Source organism: Tyto alba, unplaced genomic scaffold (genome assembly GCF_018691265.1).
Source record: "Tyto alba isolate M040663 unplaced genomic scaffold, T.alba_DEE_v4.0 Super-Scaffold_2, whole genome shotgun sequence".
Lineage (NCBI taxonomy): Eukaryota > Metazoa > Chordata > Aves > Strigiformes > Tytonidae > Tyto > Tyto alba.
In genome coordinates, this window is record NW_024881282.1 from 80,938,098 (window position 1) to 80,957,217 (window position 19,120).

At 37.0% G+C, this 19,120-nt stretch overlaps 1 protein-coding gene across 5 annotated transcripts in view; it reads right to left on the reverse strand.

Moving 5' to 3' along the window:
• The window catches only part of SEMA3A (semaphorin 3A), a 336,738-nt gene that overhangs the window by 90,697 nt on the left and 226,921 nt on the right, over positions 1–19,120 (reverse strand). For all 5 annotated transcript variants that reach the window (XM_032985231.2, XM_032985232.2, XM_042792922.1 and 2 more), the window contains one exon: positions 11,022–11,141. In XM_032985231.2, coding sequence (XP_032841122.1) covers positions 11,022–11,141 — 120 coding nt within the window. The remainder of the gene's footprint in view (positions 1–11,021; positions 11,142–19,120) is intronic.

The window sequence follows — 19,120 nt, forward strand, 5'->3', positions numbered from 1 at the left end:
CTTAGATTTTGAGGAGAGAAAGAGCTGCTGTGATTACTTAGTCTGATTGCCAGCATCACACAAACAGCAGGCATATGGGACAAGCACAAATATTTAAAACACTGACTGTTTCAGTACTATTCTTAATCTCCCACAGTCTTTCAGCAGTAAATTAATTAACTCCTCGTGGCAAAAGATACAGGGACTAATGTAAAAGGAAGATAATCATTTATGCCTATGCACTGATTTCATGTCTGTTATTTTTAGATAATTTTATGCACAGTCCCATGTTCCTTTCATGAACAAAATACAGTCTTGGTCTATGACATGACCCATTCCTAAAACTGGATTTTATTCCTGCTGACAGGTACTATTATAGCAACCAAGCATATATTGCTGTACTGGCTCTCTATTCACATAAAAGTATTGTTTAAAGAAGGGTGAAGGTTTTTCTGTCCTGAAAGACTTAAAATCTTGAAATACCTGATTGTTAATCTATCTTTGACATCTTATGCCAGTAAAACATGTGATACAAAAAGATGAAAGGTTGTATACTAATAAAAAACATTTTCTTTATCCTTCGTAAAGGTATTTAGCAAAGTTGGAAAGTGACATAATGGTTAAACTGTGTCTGCTCTTGTTTTACAGAGATCTTTCCTCTTGCAGCCATCTTCTCTCTATGTATGGTATATACGGGATTAATTCTTATTTGTTTTCTTACATGATTCAGTAAATTCTCTGCTTAAGAAAAGTACTAATTATTAATCAAAGCATCGATATTTAGTAATATTTTCTTACTGAACTATGAAATAGTGGAATTTTACAATTTAAATTAACTTAGTAACAAATTTGAGACTGTATAACACAGGGCAGAGAAGAAACTCAATTTCAAAATCTTGTCAAGGCAAAGAGGCATCTGGAAAGTATTATGAAAGCTTTTTCACATAAATATGAGCCTGTACATAAAAATGAGGATGGTTAGGATAGCAGGAGAAGAGCAATTATTTCCTGTTTCACTAGGCAACTGCTGCAAAAACCTATGTACTGCTGTTTACTCACAGAAATAGTATCTTCACCTGCAGTTGCTCTGCTTTTTATCAAAGGAGAAAAAAGATTTAATCATTGCGGAGAAGCCAGTTTTGTCATGCCAAATGCAGCTGTTGATGAAAGAAATAGATGTATAAGGAGCTTGGAAGTAAACCAAGGAGGCCTCCCATTGTGGAAAGTGACTTTTTTCTTTCCTGAATCTGTTTGAAAGTTTGCTTTGAAATCCATGAGTGTTCTAATTTTTCCTTTGGGGAAATGCCCTTTTTTTAGGGAATTATGAATGAGCGAGACTCTTATGGCCAAAAGCAACGTCAGGAGGAGGTTTTGAGGAGAAGCTGAGGCATGAGCCTCTCCACCATCTCTAAGCAGCTTGTGCCACATCCATACACAGCATCCCTGGGCCCCTTCCTGGGATCAGATGCAGGCCAGTCACCATGATGATGTACCATTAAGCTCACACGTGAACAGGCAAAAACTATAGATATTAGGTTGATCTGAAAGAATGGAAACAAGCAGTGTTTTCAGGTTTGCATATAACTTCTGAGGGATAACGTATGATACATCCTTTAAAAATCAGGCCTGAAAGGCACTTCACAACACATCAGCTCTCACAAAGTTTTAGACAAAGACCAGTGATGTTAGCTAACATCAGTAGGTTCGTGGTTAGGTCTTCATGTCTGAATATTTAATATATCTGGTTAGTTTGCTATTCTGCATTTCACAACCCTGTGGCCTGTATGTGGAGCAACACCCACAGCTAAAACCTGCTGTGTCATGACCTTGGTTGTTTAAAGACTATTTGACAAGATGTTTGTACTGAGCTAGAAACACAATATAGTTACTTCCTCAAGCGGCAGAAATCACACTTAAAATGTGATTCTTCTTCATGAGGTCAGCCCCTGTCAACTGGAGCTTTGTGATGCAGAACCCACAATGAACAATATTGCTTTGATGCTGATCTATCCAAATCTGAGCTCAGTAACTCCTTCTTTCAGTTTTGCTTCCTCCTATGACTCTAAATCAAGAAATAATTATATTTATAAGTCATTTCCTCAATTAAGTCAGTCTATACTATAGGCTGGCTTTCCACAGTTTTTATTACACTGGTTTCCCAACAGATGGTGGTTTGTTATTTAATTTTTTTCTCCTCCATGTTGGTCAAGAGATCAAAGGATTCAGCCATACTTGTCTTTTGTTTTGGGAGGTGTGTGGATGAAATTTTGCATACGTTGCATGGCTGTGAAGTTGGGTTAATGTTTTCAATTGTTACTCTAACAAGAGACAAATGATGAACTTCTCTCTACTAGCAACATTATGGGCTCTGTTGGTGAACAAACATATTCCCACCCAGAAAATCGGATCAACATCTTAATATGATTACCACGTCTGTTAGAAGTACAATCTAAGTCTGTAATGAATTAGGAAAACTGTATCAGCTCATGGTAAAGTAAGGTAATCGTGTGCCAATTAACATATTTCCATTGTGGAAATAAATAATTCATCACAACATCTTTTAATTGATAGGAGAAATAATGAACATGCAAATACAAACTGTGGGTGTGTTTTCAGCTCCTCTGGTAGCCATTGCTAAAATTCATTTTCTTAAAGCAGTCACAAAACTCTGAGTCATCACTCTAACAATGCTAGAAATTAATGTTTTTTTCTGTGACTATACAAATTCAGAATTAACCTCAGTCTTGGTTACACCAATATAAGTCATAGAGGATTCCATTGAAGACAACTAACGCTAGGAAACGACATTTAAAAAAAATAAATTAAACCCAGATCCTAAGAGTGTCTTTAACTCGAATCACTCATTAGCTAAGCAAATTCAAAGTTACCCATGGTTTGACATGGACTCACAAAGCAAGACATCGCATGTGGTGTAAGTGAAAATCCACTCAACAGTTCTGCATGTGCTTGTGTGCACACTCCACTCCGTGAATTTACTTACATGGAGGTCTCTTTCTATCTCACTCTTTTTTTCTCTCCTCCAGCAGCATAACAAAAGTATTCCCACAGTTCTAAGGCTCATTTCTTTGAACCTAATGAATATGTTGACTGGCTTTAGTTTCTTATTCATGGAAGTCATTCAGCTGTGCCATACTGTATACAGTTCTACACTGTAATCAACCAACATTTCTCAGCCACAGAAGGCGAAAGCCATGTACAGTGAGGGAACAATGGTCTTCTCAGTTATCTCAGTGGTAACATGTTAGTGCACAGATTCCTCTCATTAGGAGGTAATGGGTTCAAATTTGACACTATCAATCACACTGGAGTCTTTTTGCACTGAGAAAATCTAAACAAACTCTGCGTTAACACTTACTTTATGTGAGGGATTTTTTTTTCAACAGTGGAGGAGAATATGCAGGGTCTTGCTACTATCAGGCTTCATTCTGCATCATTGAATGTCTCTAGTGATCAGACCAGATCCACAGAAACACCAATGCTCTCTGCAGACCATATCCTTACCAGTGCTCTGATGTCAGCATAGTTTTCAATTAAAATCAAACTATAGACTGCAGGAACATCACCTGCAGAGTGGTTTTCATTTACATTTTCTTTAAAACATATTTATAAAGTGATATTAAAGTAATATGGTTCTGAAATTGTTTTTTTTTTTTCCCACTGAAGAATAAACTACAATGTCTGCCATAGCACTTTGGATATATTTATCAAGTCCTAAACAAAAGTTAGTTGCTGAATAACTGAACTGATCAGACTTGAATAATAATAGGGGTTTCGTTAACGGTTTCTGCTGTGCAACAAATGGTCCTTGTAGTTGTAAATTCTATGTCTTTGTTCTGCTTCTCATCATATCTTATACCTCTCCTCTGTATGACTTACTAAAGGACTGTGCTTCCATTCTGCCTAAACCATGTAACTCTGTAGACTGAGGAATAAATGTGAAGAAATGAAACAGCCAACCACACTATTTTGATTTGTGATAGTTTAAAACCTGATTTCATTTCCTGCATGTAAATGTTCAACATGTAAGTCTCAGAGTGAACCTCAGACATAATTACTGACTTTCTGTCACTTTAGACATAAATAGATTCCAAATTACTCAGGTGTAATTATGAAATATGCAAAGGCAGGACTGAATGCATTAAATGACAGCTGAAAAACTACAATGTTCACATTTCCTGTCAATGATTAAAGCATGACCCTCTTGCTAAATACTTTTACCCCCAAGATGATATTTGTACTGAATCTGAATTTTAAGATACTGAGTCAGATCTTCTGTTTGCGTATGATTTGGAAAAGTCCTATTACAAATACAGTGTTACACTGGTAAATGGAAGATCAACTGGATCAGATAGTTGTCAAATATTCAGCTGTCATAAAGGCATACCCTTCTTAATTGAATATGTCAGGATAATGCACAGTAGCTGAAAATTTAAGTTATATTTTTAGCTGTGTGGTTTACATCAAAAGTTTAGTAAACATTATAATTTGTATTAGGCAATCGATTCTTATTTTGTTAAAATAAGGTACTTGGAAAAAAATCTCTTTCAAAATTTTTCTCTTCAGTGTCTCACTTTGACGAGGATGAAATATCCATAGCAGCTGTGTAGACTTTTCCAACAGTGACGGTAGGGAAGACGTCAGCCATTGCTGCCATGTGTGCTATTCAGTTGAGAGAAGTTTATCTCATAAATTAAACTATTCTGACAGCTAAATTATTGCATAAAGTCTAATAGTCCTACTTTAAAGGATCTACTCTGGAAATAAATTTTTAATGGAATTATATTTTGCTTATGGATGACAGGATGAAGTTTTGAAAAAACTCAGTTTTCCTGGCTTAAATTCTCTTTTAGCAAAACAAATGTTCGAAATACAGCTAAAGTCAAAGATATGTAGTGTCTTCAAAGACAGGCCTTCATAAATAATAGCATTTAACCATGAACCTGATTAATATTTGTTTACAAAGGGGTTTATGGAGTTTTTCAGGCAGTTGTTTAAATGGGACTCAAGTTACCTTTTTATGGTGACCTTCTACTTCTGTAACTTTATCACAAGATAATGCCATGTAACAAGAGGTGCCATTTGAGACATTGCACTCAGCCTGTAAGAAATACATGCTTCTGCATGACAGTTCCTAAAAGTGTGTAGAGCTTCCAGCAACACACACTGATTTACTTACAGAAATATTTGCCAGACCTTACCAGAACAACTGGCTCGCTTCGGTTCTCTTATGAGAAAGGACTGTCAAGTTCTCTGTCCCTTCCCTGTACTCCTCTTTAAATATTGTCTTGGGGTCATTGGAAAGTTCACGTTAGCATACCCCTCCTCAACCAATGTCATTGTGAATTGTGGCTTGCAAAAAGTATTACATGCTATATATAACTACATACATGCTAGGAAGTTTATATCTATGCCAAGTTTTATTCTTTTTAACAAATTAGGGTAAATTGTACATGTATGAAAATACTGATTTTATGCAAAGAATTTTCACACAGGGTAGCCTAAGGGACTGGAAATCTATGCCATGTGGAGCAGCAGAAGTGATGGTCTGTAGACTCAGCAGCCTCCAGATGAATCAAGTCCCTTTATTTTGTGATTTTGGCCAATGATCCTGTGATGCCTGGACAGATGTGTTCCTAACACTGACTATCCTGTGATCTGCCATGCTTCACAGACAAGAACATCAGTACAGCAAAAAGATCCACTACCTGGGGTTTCCCAGTACAGCAGAAATCATTATCCTGCCTTGTCTGAAACATGGAGAAGTATATCAGCCTTTAAACATCTAAGAGATGTTTTCTTTTTTCCCGTGGCAAAACTACTCAGATGATTGAAATAAGTGCTCTAAAAGGTACTTACCCTGTACATAAGCTAGAGATCTGACCCTTCAGTTTTATTTTCATGTACTACAGTAACAGAATATCTAGTGGTTTGGAAAAAAGAATCTCTGAATTAAAATAGGCTGTTAAAATCTGTAAGCTATATCTTCCTTTATTGACATTTCTCTGTGATTATAGTGATGCTTAGAACTAGTGTGTCACTAATAGTAGTTCTATCACACAATTGTTATATCATAAATGAGAATAATCCTTTAGTAGTATCCTTTTTCTTCATATTTTCCCTATATATTTAGTAAGGATATAAATGACATATAAAGGTATAATTAATTAGATGAAAAGCAAATTAGCCTGAGGTGATTGTTAACTTTAAAAATCATTTGCTCAAATGTTTCACTTAAAAACTGCAGGTCAGAATCTTAACTGATGTAAACTGACACAGCTCTGCTGTCCTCAATGATATCAGGCCAATTTATGCCACATCTGCTACTACTGAAGTCAATGTTTCACCCTGAATTTTATGTTAGATAATGAAACACAATATGTTTTCTACCAGCAGTAGCACTGGTCCTTCAAGTAATGTGTTCCTTCAAAGTCATTCTCTTAGGAAAAAAACTGCTCCTCCATCACTGTATACATATATATAATGTATACAGACAGACAAAAAAGACAGATACATAAGTGCATCAGAACAGGATGTCCATTAATTAGAAAACGCACTCTGGACCTCTTCTAATGTGAAGTACAGGAGGGATAAAAAAAGTGGAAGGTATGATATGGGAGAATTTTATGAGTTGAACCAAAGTTTTTTAAAATACACAGAGTCCGGAAAAAGCAAATATGTTACAGGTGGTAGTGTTATATAACTTCATATGCAATAACTTAATGTTTTATGTACATCATAAATCTGAACTAAATTTAGAGCTTCTTTATTGATTAAGAATGAGAAATAACCTGCAAGTAAAGTGATCCCAGATCTCTTAAGTTCATCCAGTTAAAAATTAGCTTTAATCCGTCAGACAATTACAAGAAATTTGGAATTAGGAGACAATGAAAGAAACCGTGTTAGTTCTTCAGACAGCATCTACTGATTTACCTTTGTTGAAGAAACCCTAATGTATTCCTGCTGAGGATCTGGCAAACAATTTTGTACAGCTCTTGCAATGCTGGTCTGTTAAAAAAAAAGGTTTTATAGGGCATTCTCTATGCCTCCACCTGTATGTAAGGGTTAAGTAAATGGAAAATCCTTTTCTTTCCTAAACAGGACTGTTCCCTGCTGGTTCACACAAACTACCCCAAAGGGAGCCCTGGGGAAAGGGATCAGGCCTCCTTCCCCCTGCTCAGGCTTGCACAGGCAGGTGCATTCTGCATCCTGTTGTGATTTTCTAGTGGGTTAATGTACCTCTGTGTCTCCCTGCAGTTGGATTTGTTCCTTTCAAGCACAGATCTGACTTGTGTAATTTTGCAACTGTTAAGTACAACATTCCTACACATCCAATCCTGTTTCCTTAGAAGTCAGTGAGAACAGAACATAGTTTTACTAATTACTTCCTTGTTTTGTCTGGTAATTGGTTTCTTGTATTATATTGCGTTATGTGGAGAGAATGCTACATGTTGCCTAATCCCAGGTCCCTGAAGTTGGTGTAGGTGTCTGTGTTAGGTCATCTCACCTAAACTCAGGCATGTACAATACAGACATGTGTATATGAGCCAGTTTGCCCCATTCGGTGAAAGTACAGATATATAGCCTCTCAAATGGATGATCTCAAGCTTTAAATTAGGCTTTCCTCAGGTATTTTCTGCATATACACATGCTACGTTCTCTCTAAATACGTTCTTTCCTGCTTACTCAAGGCTTACGTGCTTAAAGCCTATTCAAACATTAACTTTATTCTTCTCCCTAAATACTGTGGTTATTCACTTACACATCTGGAATGGATTTAAGTGAAGATTAGTCTGCTTTACTCCTTAGACTGCGGTGTAATTCACAACATATTAGGTTGTATACATTTGCACAGATCATTTTTAATCAGATGCACAGCATGTTGTTCATATCCTTTTGCCTTTTTATTATTATTTCTGATACTGTACTTCATCAGACTCAATTAGACCTGCCTAGTTTCAGCACTAGAAATGCTTTTATTCAAGTATGGAATGAGGCTGCAATATGCTGCTTCATATTGAAGAGATATTCAACAGATATAACAATTCATATTCCTATTACTTTATGACTGTCACGCAAAGTAATTTATTTCCTTTCCACAATCATAAAAATTGTACCATGTTCCAGCCTCCTGCAGCCTACTCCAATTGCTTCCAGTGTCTCCTCTATCACTTGCCACTCTTTTCTTTAAATTTCACTTCTCCATCCTCTTCAGTTTGGCACACAATAATTTCCTCTCCGCTGGACTCAGGCAGGTGGATTATATTGAAAGCTCACATAAACAAGAGATCTTATTAGACAGTAGGTACATTCCCTGACTATTCCTCTAATCAGTTCACATTTACCTCTCTAAGTGCTTGAAAAATAAATAAGCAGATGGTGAAGTCAGTTAATTTTCCACAAGTGTTGTGGCAGAAAATGAATCTTCAGGAAATGTCTCAGATGGCAATTTTTTTAACTCAAAAGCAACCACCTGCCTTCACTTATACTTTTTGGCTTTTTTAGTATGCTAGGGAGGTATAAACTATACACGATACAGAAGCAGTGGCCCTTTGACACGTCCAGTGCTGCTGTCTGACATGACAATGTAAGCCATCTGGCTCTCACAGATGCAGTGTGCAGGGGTGCAGGGGTTAATATTGTATTCCCACCCCCACCCCCCCCATTCGTGGTGTCTCTAATAGCTACTGTCAATCAAGCACCCTCCTCTTCCCCAGCTCCCAGAGGAGATGCACATTTGAAATTCCTGGCTAGGTGGTATAAGAAAGGAAGGAGCAGGCTCTAACTGACACACAGAGACAGACCAGATTATTTTTCATTGCAAACCTAATAAATTCATTTATTCATCTGATTTTCACCTTTGCAAGGGACAGAACCCAGGCTGACTGTCAGATTTGTCAAAACCTGAAAAGAGGTGGGTACTGCTACCTCCTTCCTGCCCCTCTCTCTCTTCATGGGCAGACCTGGGTTGAGAAGTCAGTGACCCCTCCTGCACAGCTGTCCAGAGGATACTGAAACTTGTGCCACCTGAAGGACAGGTGAAGATGATTTCACTCATAGCTTACATATGAAAAGGAAATCAAAAGCTAACAGTGTCTGAGGCAGTTCAGATAAACATACTCCTGACTTCCCCGGTTTGCAAAGATGAAACCAAGGGTCATGAGAATGAATCAGGCACAGGGGGACTAACAAACTTACTACATAAATGACCAAAGAAAGCAACAATTTAGGTTTTGTTTATAGTTAGGGACTGCTAAAAAGAAGCTAAACTAAACATCCTCTTTCAGCTCCAGGGCCAAACACATCAATGACTCAAAACTTCCAAAATCCAGAATGTTAAACCAAGGTTGGATCTGGCCTCTCATCTCTGATCATCCTTTCTATAAATCCTTGATGAAGTGTGTGTTAGTTTTATGGTACAGTCATAAACCAGCCAAATGTAGAAGTAAATGACCTCATACCAGCTATCTCTCTGCAGATAGATTCACTTGGAAGATAGCCAAGAATTGATTGACACACATCTTACGGAACTAGAGTTAATTAATATGTCTACCAATTCCCAAATGGATCTCAGGAAGCAGAGAATCTGTTTAATGCAGTAAGCAATGACATACTGTGTGTGGTCAAGAGACAATCACTAATTGCCAAGAATGCATTCTGGAATAAAGCATTAAAGAATTTAAAAAAAAAAAAAAAACAAAAAACAAAAAACAAAACAAAAAAAAACAACAACAACAACAACAACAACAACAACAAAAAACGAAAAAAAAACCTTTCTACTTTGCAGCTCTTTTATCCCTTCAAAACCTTATGCTTAGAACATTTTAAAGACTCATGTTTCAAGTATCAAAAGACATTTCCATAGGGAAAAATGGTTCCCAGACTACAGAGTCAACACTCAAAAGTTCTGTTAATTTTTCTTCAAGAAGAAATTCTGATTTTTACATAACTGAGTCCTCAATCATTTAACAATGATGTCTTTATTTTCAGGGAAATCTGAAAACCTGAATTTGAAAACCATAAAGTAACTTGAAAGAGCTATTTTTTGAAGATCACAGAAGCTACAAAGAACACAGCTATGCGTTCACCAGTAAAACATATCCATAAATTAGTGACTGCTGAAAACACATCAAGAGTCTGGTTGCTAAACTGAAACAGTCCATCGAGCAATACTCAGGTAAGCCAGACTGAAAGCAAAGTGGACTAATTTATATTACATACTCAAAAGGAAAATAATAGATTGGCTTTTCTGGAGAGAAAAAGTATTGAAATGGAGCACAGAGTCATTCTAGTCAAATCTTCAGCCAGGAAAATCAGCATAGTCCTATTGATTTCTGTGCTGTGACACTTTTATACCAGGGAAGACCTTGCTTATCTATTTAGTTAAGATGATCACTGACAAAACAGTACAAGAGCTACTACAAGTTTTCTGTGACACTGAGAAAAAATCAGCAAGCTACAGATTTTAAAATATGGGGGAAAAGAGGGAGGAAAAGTGATTTATTTTTCCCTAAAAGTAAGGAAACAAAACCTAGGTCACATATGAAAAACTCTCAGTGTGTTAGAACAGATCTGAGAAGTGGGATTTATGAATGTGTGACACTATTTTAATTCCCATTTGGGAGAAGGCTGCTGCAGTGTCAGACTGCACTGACTGGTAGGAGACTAAAGGACAGAGTTGGCCCCAGAATAAACACACAGGCTGAACTACCCTTCTTATAGCTGGTGTCTGTCCGGACCAAAGAAAGAGAGGGCTTTTAACTTCATGAACCAGGTAGAATGGGCTTACTCATATTTATTTAAGCCCTTGGGGGAAAAGTTGCTGTGTAGGGGAGAAAAGTACAGATTCTGCTGTGATTTATCAGTCAGCACGTCAGCACCTGATTCAGGAGCAGGTCTTACCAGATCCACTCACTGAGCCACACAAACTAGAGAGAGTGCATTTTGGCAGGAAGAGATCATGGCTAAACACCAATAGAGATTAAAAAGAGGAAGAAGAAAAATATTGTTTTAAGATAGTTTACCTCAGGATGGCTTCCAACTTCAATATAGGTGCAGACTGGATGAAAAGCCCCTGTTCCGCAAGTGTACAAGTGGCTTTGGTTGTAAGCCTTAAGCACCTTGATGAAATTAGCACATTCCCTCTGGAAAGAAAAGGGGGAAAAAAATGTATCCACAGTTAATTCCTTGATTATGACTAATGGGAGCTCTTCCATGTTATGGATGTATGGCTGAATGAACAGATTTTAGAAGTGTGATCATTTCATGCAGTTTATAAGCTTGTTTAATAAATAAGCATTTAATAAATAGCCTCATTTAGGGTCTCATTTAAATATCTTTGGTTGCCATTTAATAAAACATCCACCCTTGAAGAAAAGATCACACAAAAAAATTCCTAATTCTGTTTCAGACATGCTTCACCTTTGTAATTTATGCTATTGCCATGTTTGTAAGACAAAACCCATTTCTAGAAACGTGTCATAATAAAATAATGAAGAAAAATGGACCAACTGTTTGCTTTTATTCAATTAAATAACAATTAGAAGAAAGATGGGCCAGATGGAAGGAGTTGATGAAAAACAAATCATTGACATAATATTTCTAACAATAATATGAATGCTGCCTCACCCCCATTGTCTGTGTTTAGGGGCCACTTTTACAAAGATGAATACATATGTTAAACTTTAATACAGTTATTGACAGCCCCTGGAATGTAAGTTTTGCAAAACGTGGACTTTACATTTTCTACCTAAGTAAATTACGCATCATGAGTAATTCTAGTTCTCCACAAATAAAAACTTAATATCAACACTAACACTCCCTAGTACAAACACTATCTGTTTTCTGTTAATAAAAATGTCATTATTAATGCCTAATGTTGTTAAAATGGAAATGTCTAATGTGATAGTCAGGATGTGGACTTTTTTTGTTTATTTAATATTTTTATTTCAATCAGGTCTAACAATAAAAAGAAATATGTCAATGGCTGTGAGTCAGTCTACTGGCACAATTACAACTAATGGATTTCAAGTTGGTGTTAAAAATGAAGGATACTGTTCTATGCATATTTGATGACTTTTTTTGGTACAGCACTCAGCTATACCTCTCCACGTGGACCAGAGCCCATGGAAATAACACCTGAGCTATTGCCGCCACAGAAATCTCACTGACTGGCATCATACATCTCTGTAAATTGTTTGATAATTAAACCAGATACTCAAACCCAAAACAATGGCTCTACCAGGAAAATGCATGTGCAATCTGAGGCATGCCTCAGGACACCACAGGGAAAAGCAACAAACTTACACAGGTAAAATACCGATTCTCTGCCTCACACAAAGGACTGTACTGAAATGACAATGTTCTTCCAATTTTGTTGTTTATTTGTGTAATGGATAATGGCAATGTATTGAAAAGGGCACCTAGAGAAAAGCATGCAGAATCTTACTACATCCTCAACTTACTGCTGAAAACTTAAGTAATCTTTCCCATTGAGATGGAAGAGGAAACAGAGATAGTTAAGGTAATTCAACAGGAAAATTAAAAAAATAAAGATGGATGTTACCATGGGTCTCTCTTAATTCTTTCCATTCTGATGTTTTTTTTTTAATAAAAACACACACGATTTCTGGTGCATACATATTTTTCCTCCCACACATGTATAAACATGAACATACATTTATTATATGTATACTGTATACACAGACTGCTTTCCACTGTCACAGTAGTAGAGTACTAAGCAAATACCTTGCATAAATCATCAAAATTATAACATATGTTTTATCAGTGCTCTTAATGCTATTGTCTTTTGTTCCTTTTAATAAAAGAAATATGTTAAAAACATGAATGTGTGTTAATGATTCAATGCCTGCAAGAATAAAGTGAGAAAATACTGCAAATTCATGTAAAATAAAAAATGAACAAATTTAAAGTACATCCTTTCTTAAACTCTGATATTCCATGTTTCAGATAGAGCATCTGAACTTGAGTCTACATAATTTAAAAATGACCAGTGATTTGTGCATTATTAAATAATTCAGATTTTTCTCACAGTTGCATCTGACCAAATTTAATCACACTAGTGTTTCAGTAGGACTGTGCTTTGCCTTGTATGGTTTGATGTATCGTGATTTAAAACACGTCTTTGTGGTCAACTACTACACTTTATTAAGGCTTTCAAAAATTGCCTACCTGAAGAACATGAAATGTTAGAAGCCAGTAGATGCATACTTTTGCAAAATACTGTTGAGTACATGGGCTAGACACACAGCCAGTGTGAACCAAAACAGAATGTGCTAATTTCAGAGGAGCTATTCGGATTTACAGCAACGCACCACCTGTGACTGTACACACTCACTAAATACTGTTCAGCTGCTTATCTATAATACACAGTAAGAGGGTATTAGATAACTAATACTTTAAAGATGAGATGGGAAACCTTACTTAGTTTAAGGGCAGAGTCTTCTTTGATTTCTATGGATGGAAATTAAGAAAAGTTCTATGACCAGCTTCACTGAATTATTCCAGATTAGCCTATGGGTGTGTGTGTGTGTGTCTGTGTGCATGTGTAATTAACCCTATCATAGCCATATTTGTGCTTCCAGTGTTCAGGATTGATACTAGTGTAAATTCATGAATATTAGCAAAGGTACTCCAGATTTATAATATATTTCCAAAAGCATATTTGGCTTATTCATCCCTGCTTTTAAACTCTCCTTACTTCCTTGTACAACATGATTTTTACCATAGATGTCTGAGAAATACACAACCTAGTTAAACAATGGGGAAGGTAAATACCTACAGCAATAAACCTCTGACTATGACAAATAAATTTATATAACATTTAAAGTTTCTATTCCAGTTCAGACTGCTCTTATAGCTTCCCTGTGTTTTACAGCTGCATAAAGGAACCATTAAGGTTTATTCAGTAAATTCTCATACACCTCCCTAACAGATTAGGTTTCTTTATATATTTTACATGATTGTAAAAAAATAAATAAAGAGGGGTATTAAACCACAATAAATGACATCAAAGTAAAGTTACAGTTTTGATTTAAGCCCTTGTCAACTCAGGAAGTTCAAAGTGAAGTTTCTGCCCTGCCTGGGAGACGGTGTTATTCTCCCTGGAACAATACAACAGGCACATTGATTTCAACTGCAGAGTAATCAGATTCTTTCCTTTGTCTAATTGTGCTCAAGTACAGCTGCACAGGTACAGCATCATGTGTGGAAACGTACCTTTGCGTTTGATATACCGAGCTTAGCAAGAGTGCTTTGTGATGGTGAATATTAGGCTTTTCTGGTTTATGCAGCTCTGGGACAAAAAAGCTTCACATATATCTGTAATATATATATCTGTAATATATCTTCAACAGCTTTGAATGATTTGCTCAGCCTCAAAATCTCAGCACACACATATAATGAAGATATTCTGATCAGGGAAAGCGTGTGTGCATTGAATGTAATTTGGGTCTGCCGCTACATGAGAGTTGGGTGACAGACTCCCATTTTGAGTCTGTTTCCCCATTCCTACCCTCACAGTAAAGCTCCTACAATGGCATTCAGGCACCGCCGGTTGTGAAACCTGGCAGACAGCTCTGCTGGTCCCGACACTGGTGGCTACGTCAACTCAACTACAAAGCAACTCCCTGACCCCCTTGGCTGGAGGCCTGGAATGACTTGGGTGTCTCCAAGTGGGCTTGTCCCACTTGGCAGCAGCTTCTCCCCTTGCCAGACCCCCGGGCCAGTGCTATATTATTAGTGGGAAAGTCTGTGCCAGCAGAACAAGGCATTTCACTACATGATCTCAGAGTGTAAGGCACTGGAAAGGAGACAAAGACAACAAAAGAAATGTAGTATCTCAGTAAAATAGAGCAGATGGGAGAAAATATCCACTGGAGGGAGAGGAAGTAACCCAGAGCCAGAAGCTGTAAGGAACAAATTGTCAGGGAATTTAAACACTGTGTCTGCATGTAAGTTCAGCCCCCCAGTACCTTTGTATCCATTTTCACTTTCTCTGGGAAAGCGATGTTGTTTAAAGGGAACATATTGCAGATATATCCATACCCTTAGAATATTGCTCTTCATCAAGTAAAACAGTCAAAGGAAGAAAATCAGACTTTTAAAAATTATTTTTCAGGTGTAAATCAGGGGTTTTTTTCATATGTGAAAGCAGGGTGGTGTGGGAGTTTAAAATACTTTTAGCCTATTAATGTGAATGAAAATGAATGCAAGGTTTGCAAAGTTCTCCGTAGGCAGGAAAATATTACTTGGATGGGTTATGAAAATAAATCGTAAGGAAGAGGAGCACTGGAATCACCATAGTGAATCATTATAAATTCTTCCAACTAGCAGTCCTGTTTATTATAATGGGCAGCTTAATATTAGGAAACTTTTCTTGGCTATATAAAGCTAAACACTGGTTTATGCCCTAAAGCTTCAGTTTACATATACAAACATACAGCAGAAAGCATAAGTGATTGCATATGGTACAGAATGATTGAGGTAGATATTCAAAGAGAAAATTAGATACATCGTGTGGGAGTTACTGCAGTCCTCAAAGCCCCCATTCATTTATTTTGCCTACCGCTGGAGAGGATTAATCTTCATTTATATTTCAATAAATGGTATAGGGTATCCCCCAGAGCTGTAGGTTCTGCCTTTGGCCTTGTACAGAAGTACTTCTATCTTAAAATCCAAGCAGCTAAACCCCTCATGTCCGAGACCTTTTTGCATAGCCTGAGAGGTCTTTCTCTCCCTGTCCTGATGGAGGGAACTTTTAAAAATAGCTACTTTTTTATGTTTTTACAGACTGCAAACAGTCCTATCATGTCACGATTGCCAATATCCTCCAAAGCACATCCAAAGAAATGGCTTGTGCCCTGTCCTGGCTCTGCCATGTGTGGTGGTTGAAGCACTCACTCTGAATGTGGAGCACAATCCAGTTTGTTTCTCTGCTTGAAAAAATATGGATCGTATCCCTCATCAAAGCCCAAGCAGAAACTACAGGCTTTCCTGGGGTTAGTGTGGAACATAAAGGCATAAAGACACCCAGCTGAAGCCATTCTACCTTGTGTACAGGAGTTAAAGGTTCATTTGGCCACCTGGAGGGAACAGTGCACCAGAAGTTTACTGGGCATTCCTCAGTGAGAAAAAGGTTTTAACTTCAGGTACAATATAGATGTTTACACTTCCTCTAAACTTGACTGAGGAGGTTATGGGGTTCAGATCCTCAGCTCCACAATGACAGTTTATTGAAATGAAAGCAGCTAAAATTATTTGCATCATACATGGTAACACAGACAAAGCACCAACCCCACTGCAAATTCTGCTGTACTAAACTACTTGTAGAACAAGCTGAGAAATTATTAGACTGTCACTTACATTCAGAGTGTGAATTAAAGTCAAAGAAGTCCAGTGTGTCTGGACAGAAATCTTAACTCTAAATTTCAATTCCAAATATTGTATACTATGTATAAGGGCAGAGGGCCTGTCTTGAAGAGAAGATAAAGTGTTAATTAATTTTTCCAGAAGGGCACTCACTGTATGAAGATCAATATGTCTGACTTACTAACCAAACATACAAATTTATTTTTTAAGAGTTTTCTAATATTTATATATCAAACTGATAGAAGGGTTTATGCAGAGAGAGATTAGCCTGAAAAAATAAATTACAAAGAAAATGTCTGCAACCAAAAGCATAGGAGCCAAATGCAGAAAGATTGAAAAACAAACACTACAGATATGTAACACTGATTAGGCTGTGTTATGCAGACTTTTCCTGGACAGTTACAAAAATAAAGTCCATCCATCTGTCAAAACATCTGCTCCGCGTATGAAAATTAAAACAGAATTTAGGTGTTTTTTATGAGTTTCCAGTAATTATCTCTCATCCAGAAGCCTGGAATTTATGTCCTTCAATCTGGATTACTGATGCAGCAAAGAGTTTTTAACACCACCTTTTTAAGTGGAAGTTAAAGGGTAAATCCCTGTGACCAACTAGTATCCAGATTTTTCATCTTAAAAAAGTTGTTTCATTTTTTTTTTAACCAACACTGATGTGCATACTGCTTCTCCATCTTTGCATCCTGCAAATGTAAATGGCCAGATTATGTAGGGCATTAAGTAGAAGGCTAAATAATCCATTACAATATCATTAGCTTCAACAGTTTTTTGCTAATTTAATCCAGATAAGGATCAGACCCTGTAATACATTCTTCCTTTATTTCAGCCTTCCCACATATCCAAGTGATTAAAATATCAGAAGGTTTTGTCTAAACTGGATGGACAAGGGGATTTAAAGCTATCGTCTAACAGCTGGACAAACAAAATAAATACGTGTTTTGTCTTTCAAATCAAAATGGATGGACAGTTTCCTTATAAAGTTCTATGCATGAGTTCAATTAACGTGTTTACTTTTTTTTCTTCTGTCCAATTAGTTGAATTCTCAGGTGACGAGGTCAGGGATATCCATGGAGAATAAGTAATCCCTGATATTAATGCTGTCATTCAAATTTATCACACTGCTGAAAGATGTTCCAGGCTTATCAGGGAGCCTTTTAACTTCTTTCTTTTGCTAGTGGGCTACTGCCAGCCACAATCAGTTCAGTCTGTATTGGCTAGGCATCTTTATCAGCATGCAGCAGCATTGTTTCAAGGGAAATATATCTGGAGTGCTAATGCAATAAATATATGTGTGATTACTATGTACACAGATGATTGATTCTCACCTAGATCCTGCAAACACTTTAGCATGTCAGTTAATATGTGCAAGGAATTCCTCTTGTGGGTGAGCTTTACATGGCATGTGCTTTTACAGCTTTTGCTGCTTGTGTGGAAGGTTTTTTTAAAATGCAGTAACATTATTTAAAAATTATTACTGTTTCCCTCTTTTTATTACAGTAACACTTAGAAAAATATTGGTCAAAGAACACAGTCTGCTTAAGCAGGCCCAGAATAGGCACGGAACAAAGCAAATTATCCCAGTCCTGTTAAAATGTAATGATCTTTTAATATTTTATTTTATTGGAGTAAGATTGTTGGTAACACCGCTGCAGTTATTGTGCTAAGTGCTGCACTGGCATTAAGGGGAAAGTCCCCAAGTACTAGGAGCTTTGCACAGGCCCTAAAGGGTGGGGAAGTCATGCTTGGCACCTGTACTTGCTGAGATAACCTTCCAGCTGAACCTGTATAGGCAGGTGCATGATTTTAGAGTGGGGGAAGCCAGCTGGCATGAAAACATTTGCAGACTATGATTTATTACTGTGTACCCCTTGCAGTTTGGATCAATAGCATCATTTCCATCCCTGTTTTGTCATTACTGTACCTTGCAATTAGCTGGATCAATGTTTTCTAGTCCTACCCTCTGAAAAAGAGCCAGTCTGCAGTGCTGAGTGAAGTTGAGCAGCTGAAGTACTGGGGTCTGTGTTACAGAAAAGGATTTCTATTAACTTAGTTCTTGGGGGTTACATCCCCATTAGTCAAAGCTTTATAAGCATCACACACACAAATGCAATATAAACCTAGAATACATCTAGGTAGACAAAATACCTTGCCTCTTTTATAAATCTACATTATTTTGTGGACTGAATTCTAATTGTACTTGTCTTCCCACATCAGAGGTAGAAAAATATGACAGATCCCCAGATACAGCAGCCCTTATATTGGATCATGATCTGAAGGACTTGATCCCTCTGGAGATGTCAGAAATGACTCTACTCTTAGGCATGGGGACCACTGCCAACATTGCAGAGGAACCATTGATTAATTCCATATCTAGATTTACCTCTGCTGTCAAGATGTGCTCTGAGAAATTTCAGACTGAAGGTGCTGATGAGGGTTGATAAGACATTTTTGGTTGCCTAGTACAGCTTACTGTACTTCCAGTTATCTTTCCAATTAAGCTATGCCTGTTATCTCTCTGATTTTTTGATGTGACAAGAGTTCATGAGAATATTTAAAATGCATAATTTACTCAAGTTGCAGGATGTCTGCATGAATTTAAACCATTAAAGCATCAAGAAAATAAAAAAGAAGCCAACTAACAAAGCATATGATAAAAAAAGCCACTGAAAAAAAAGCAGATATATCCTGATTCCTTCAAGCCACAAAACTGCATGCCATA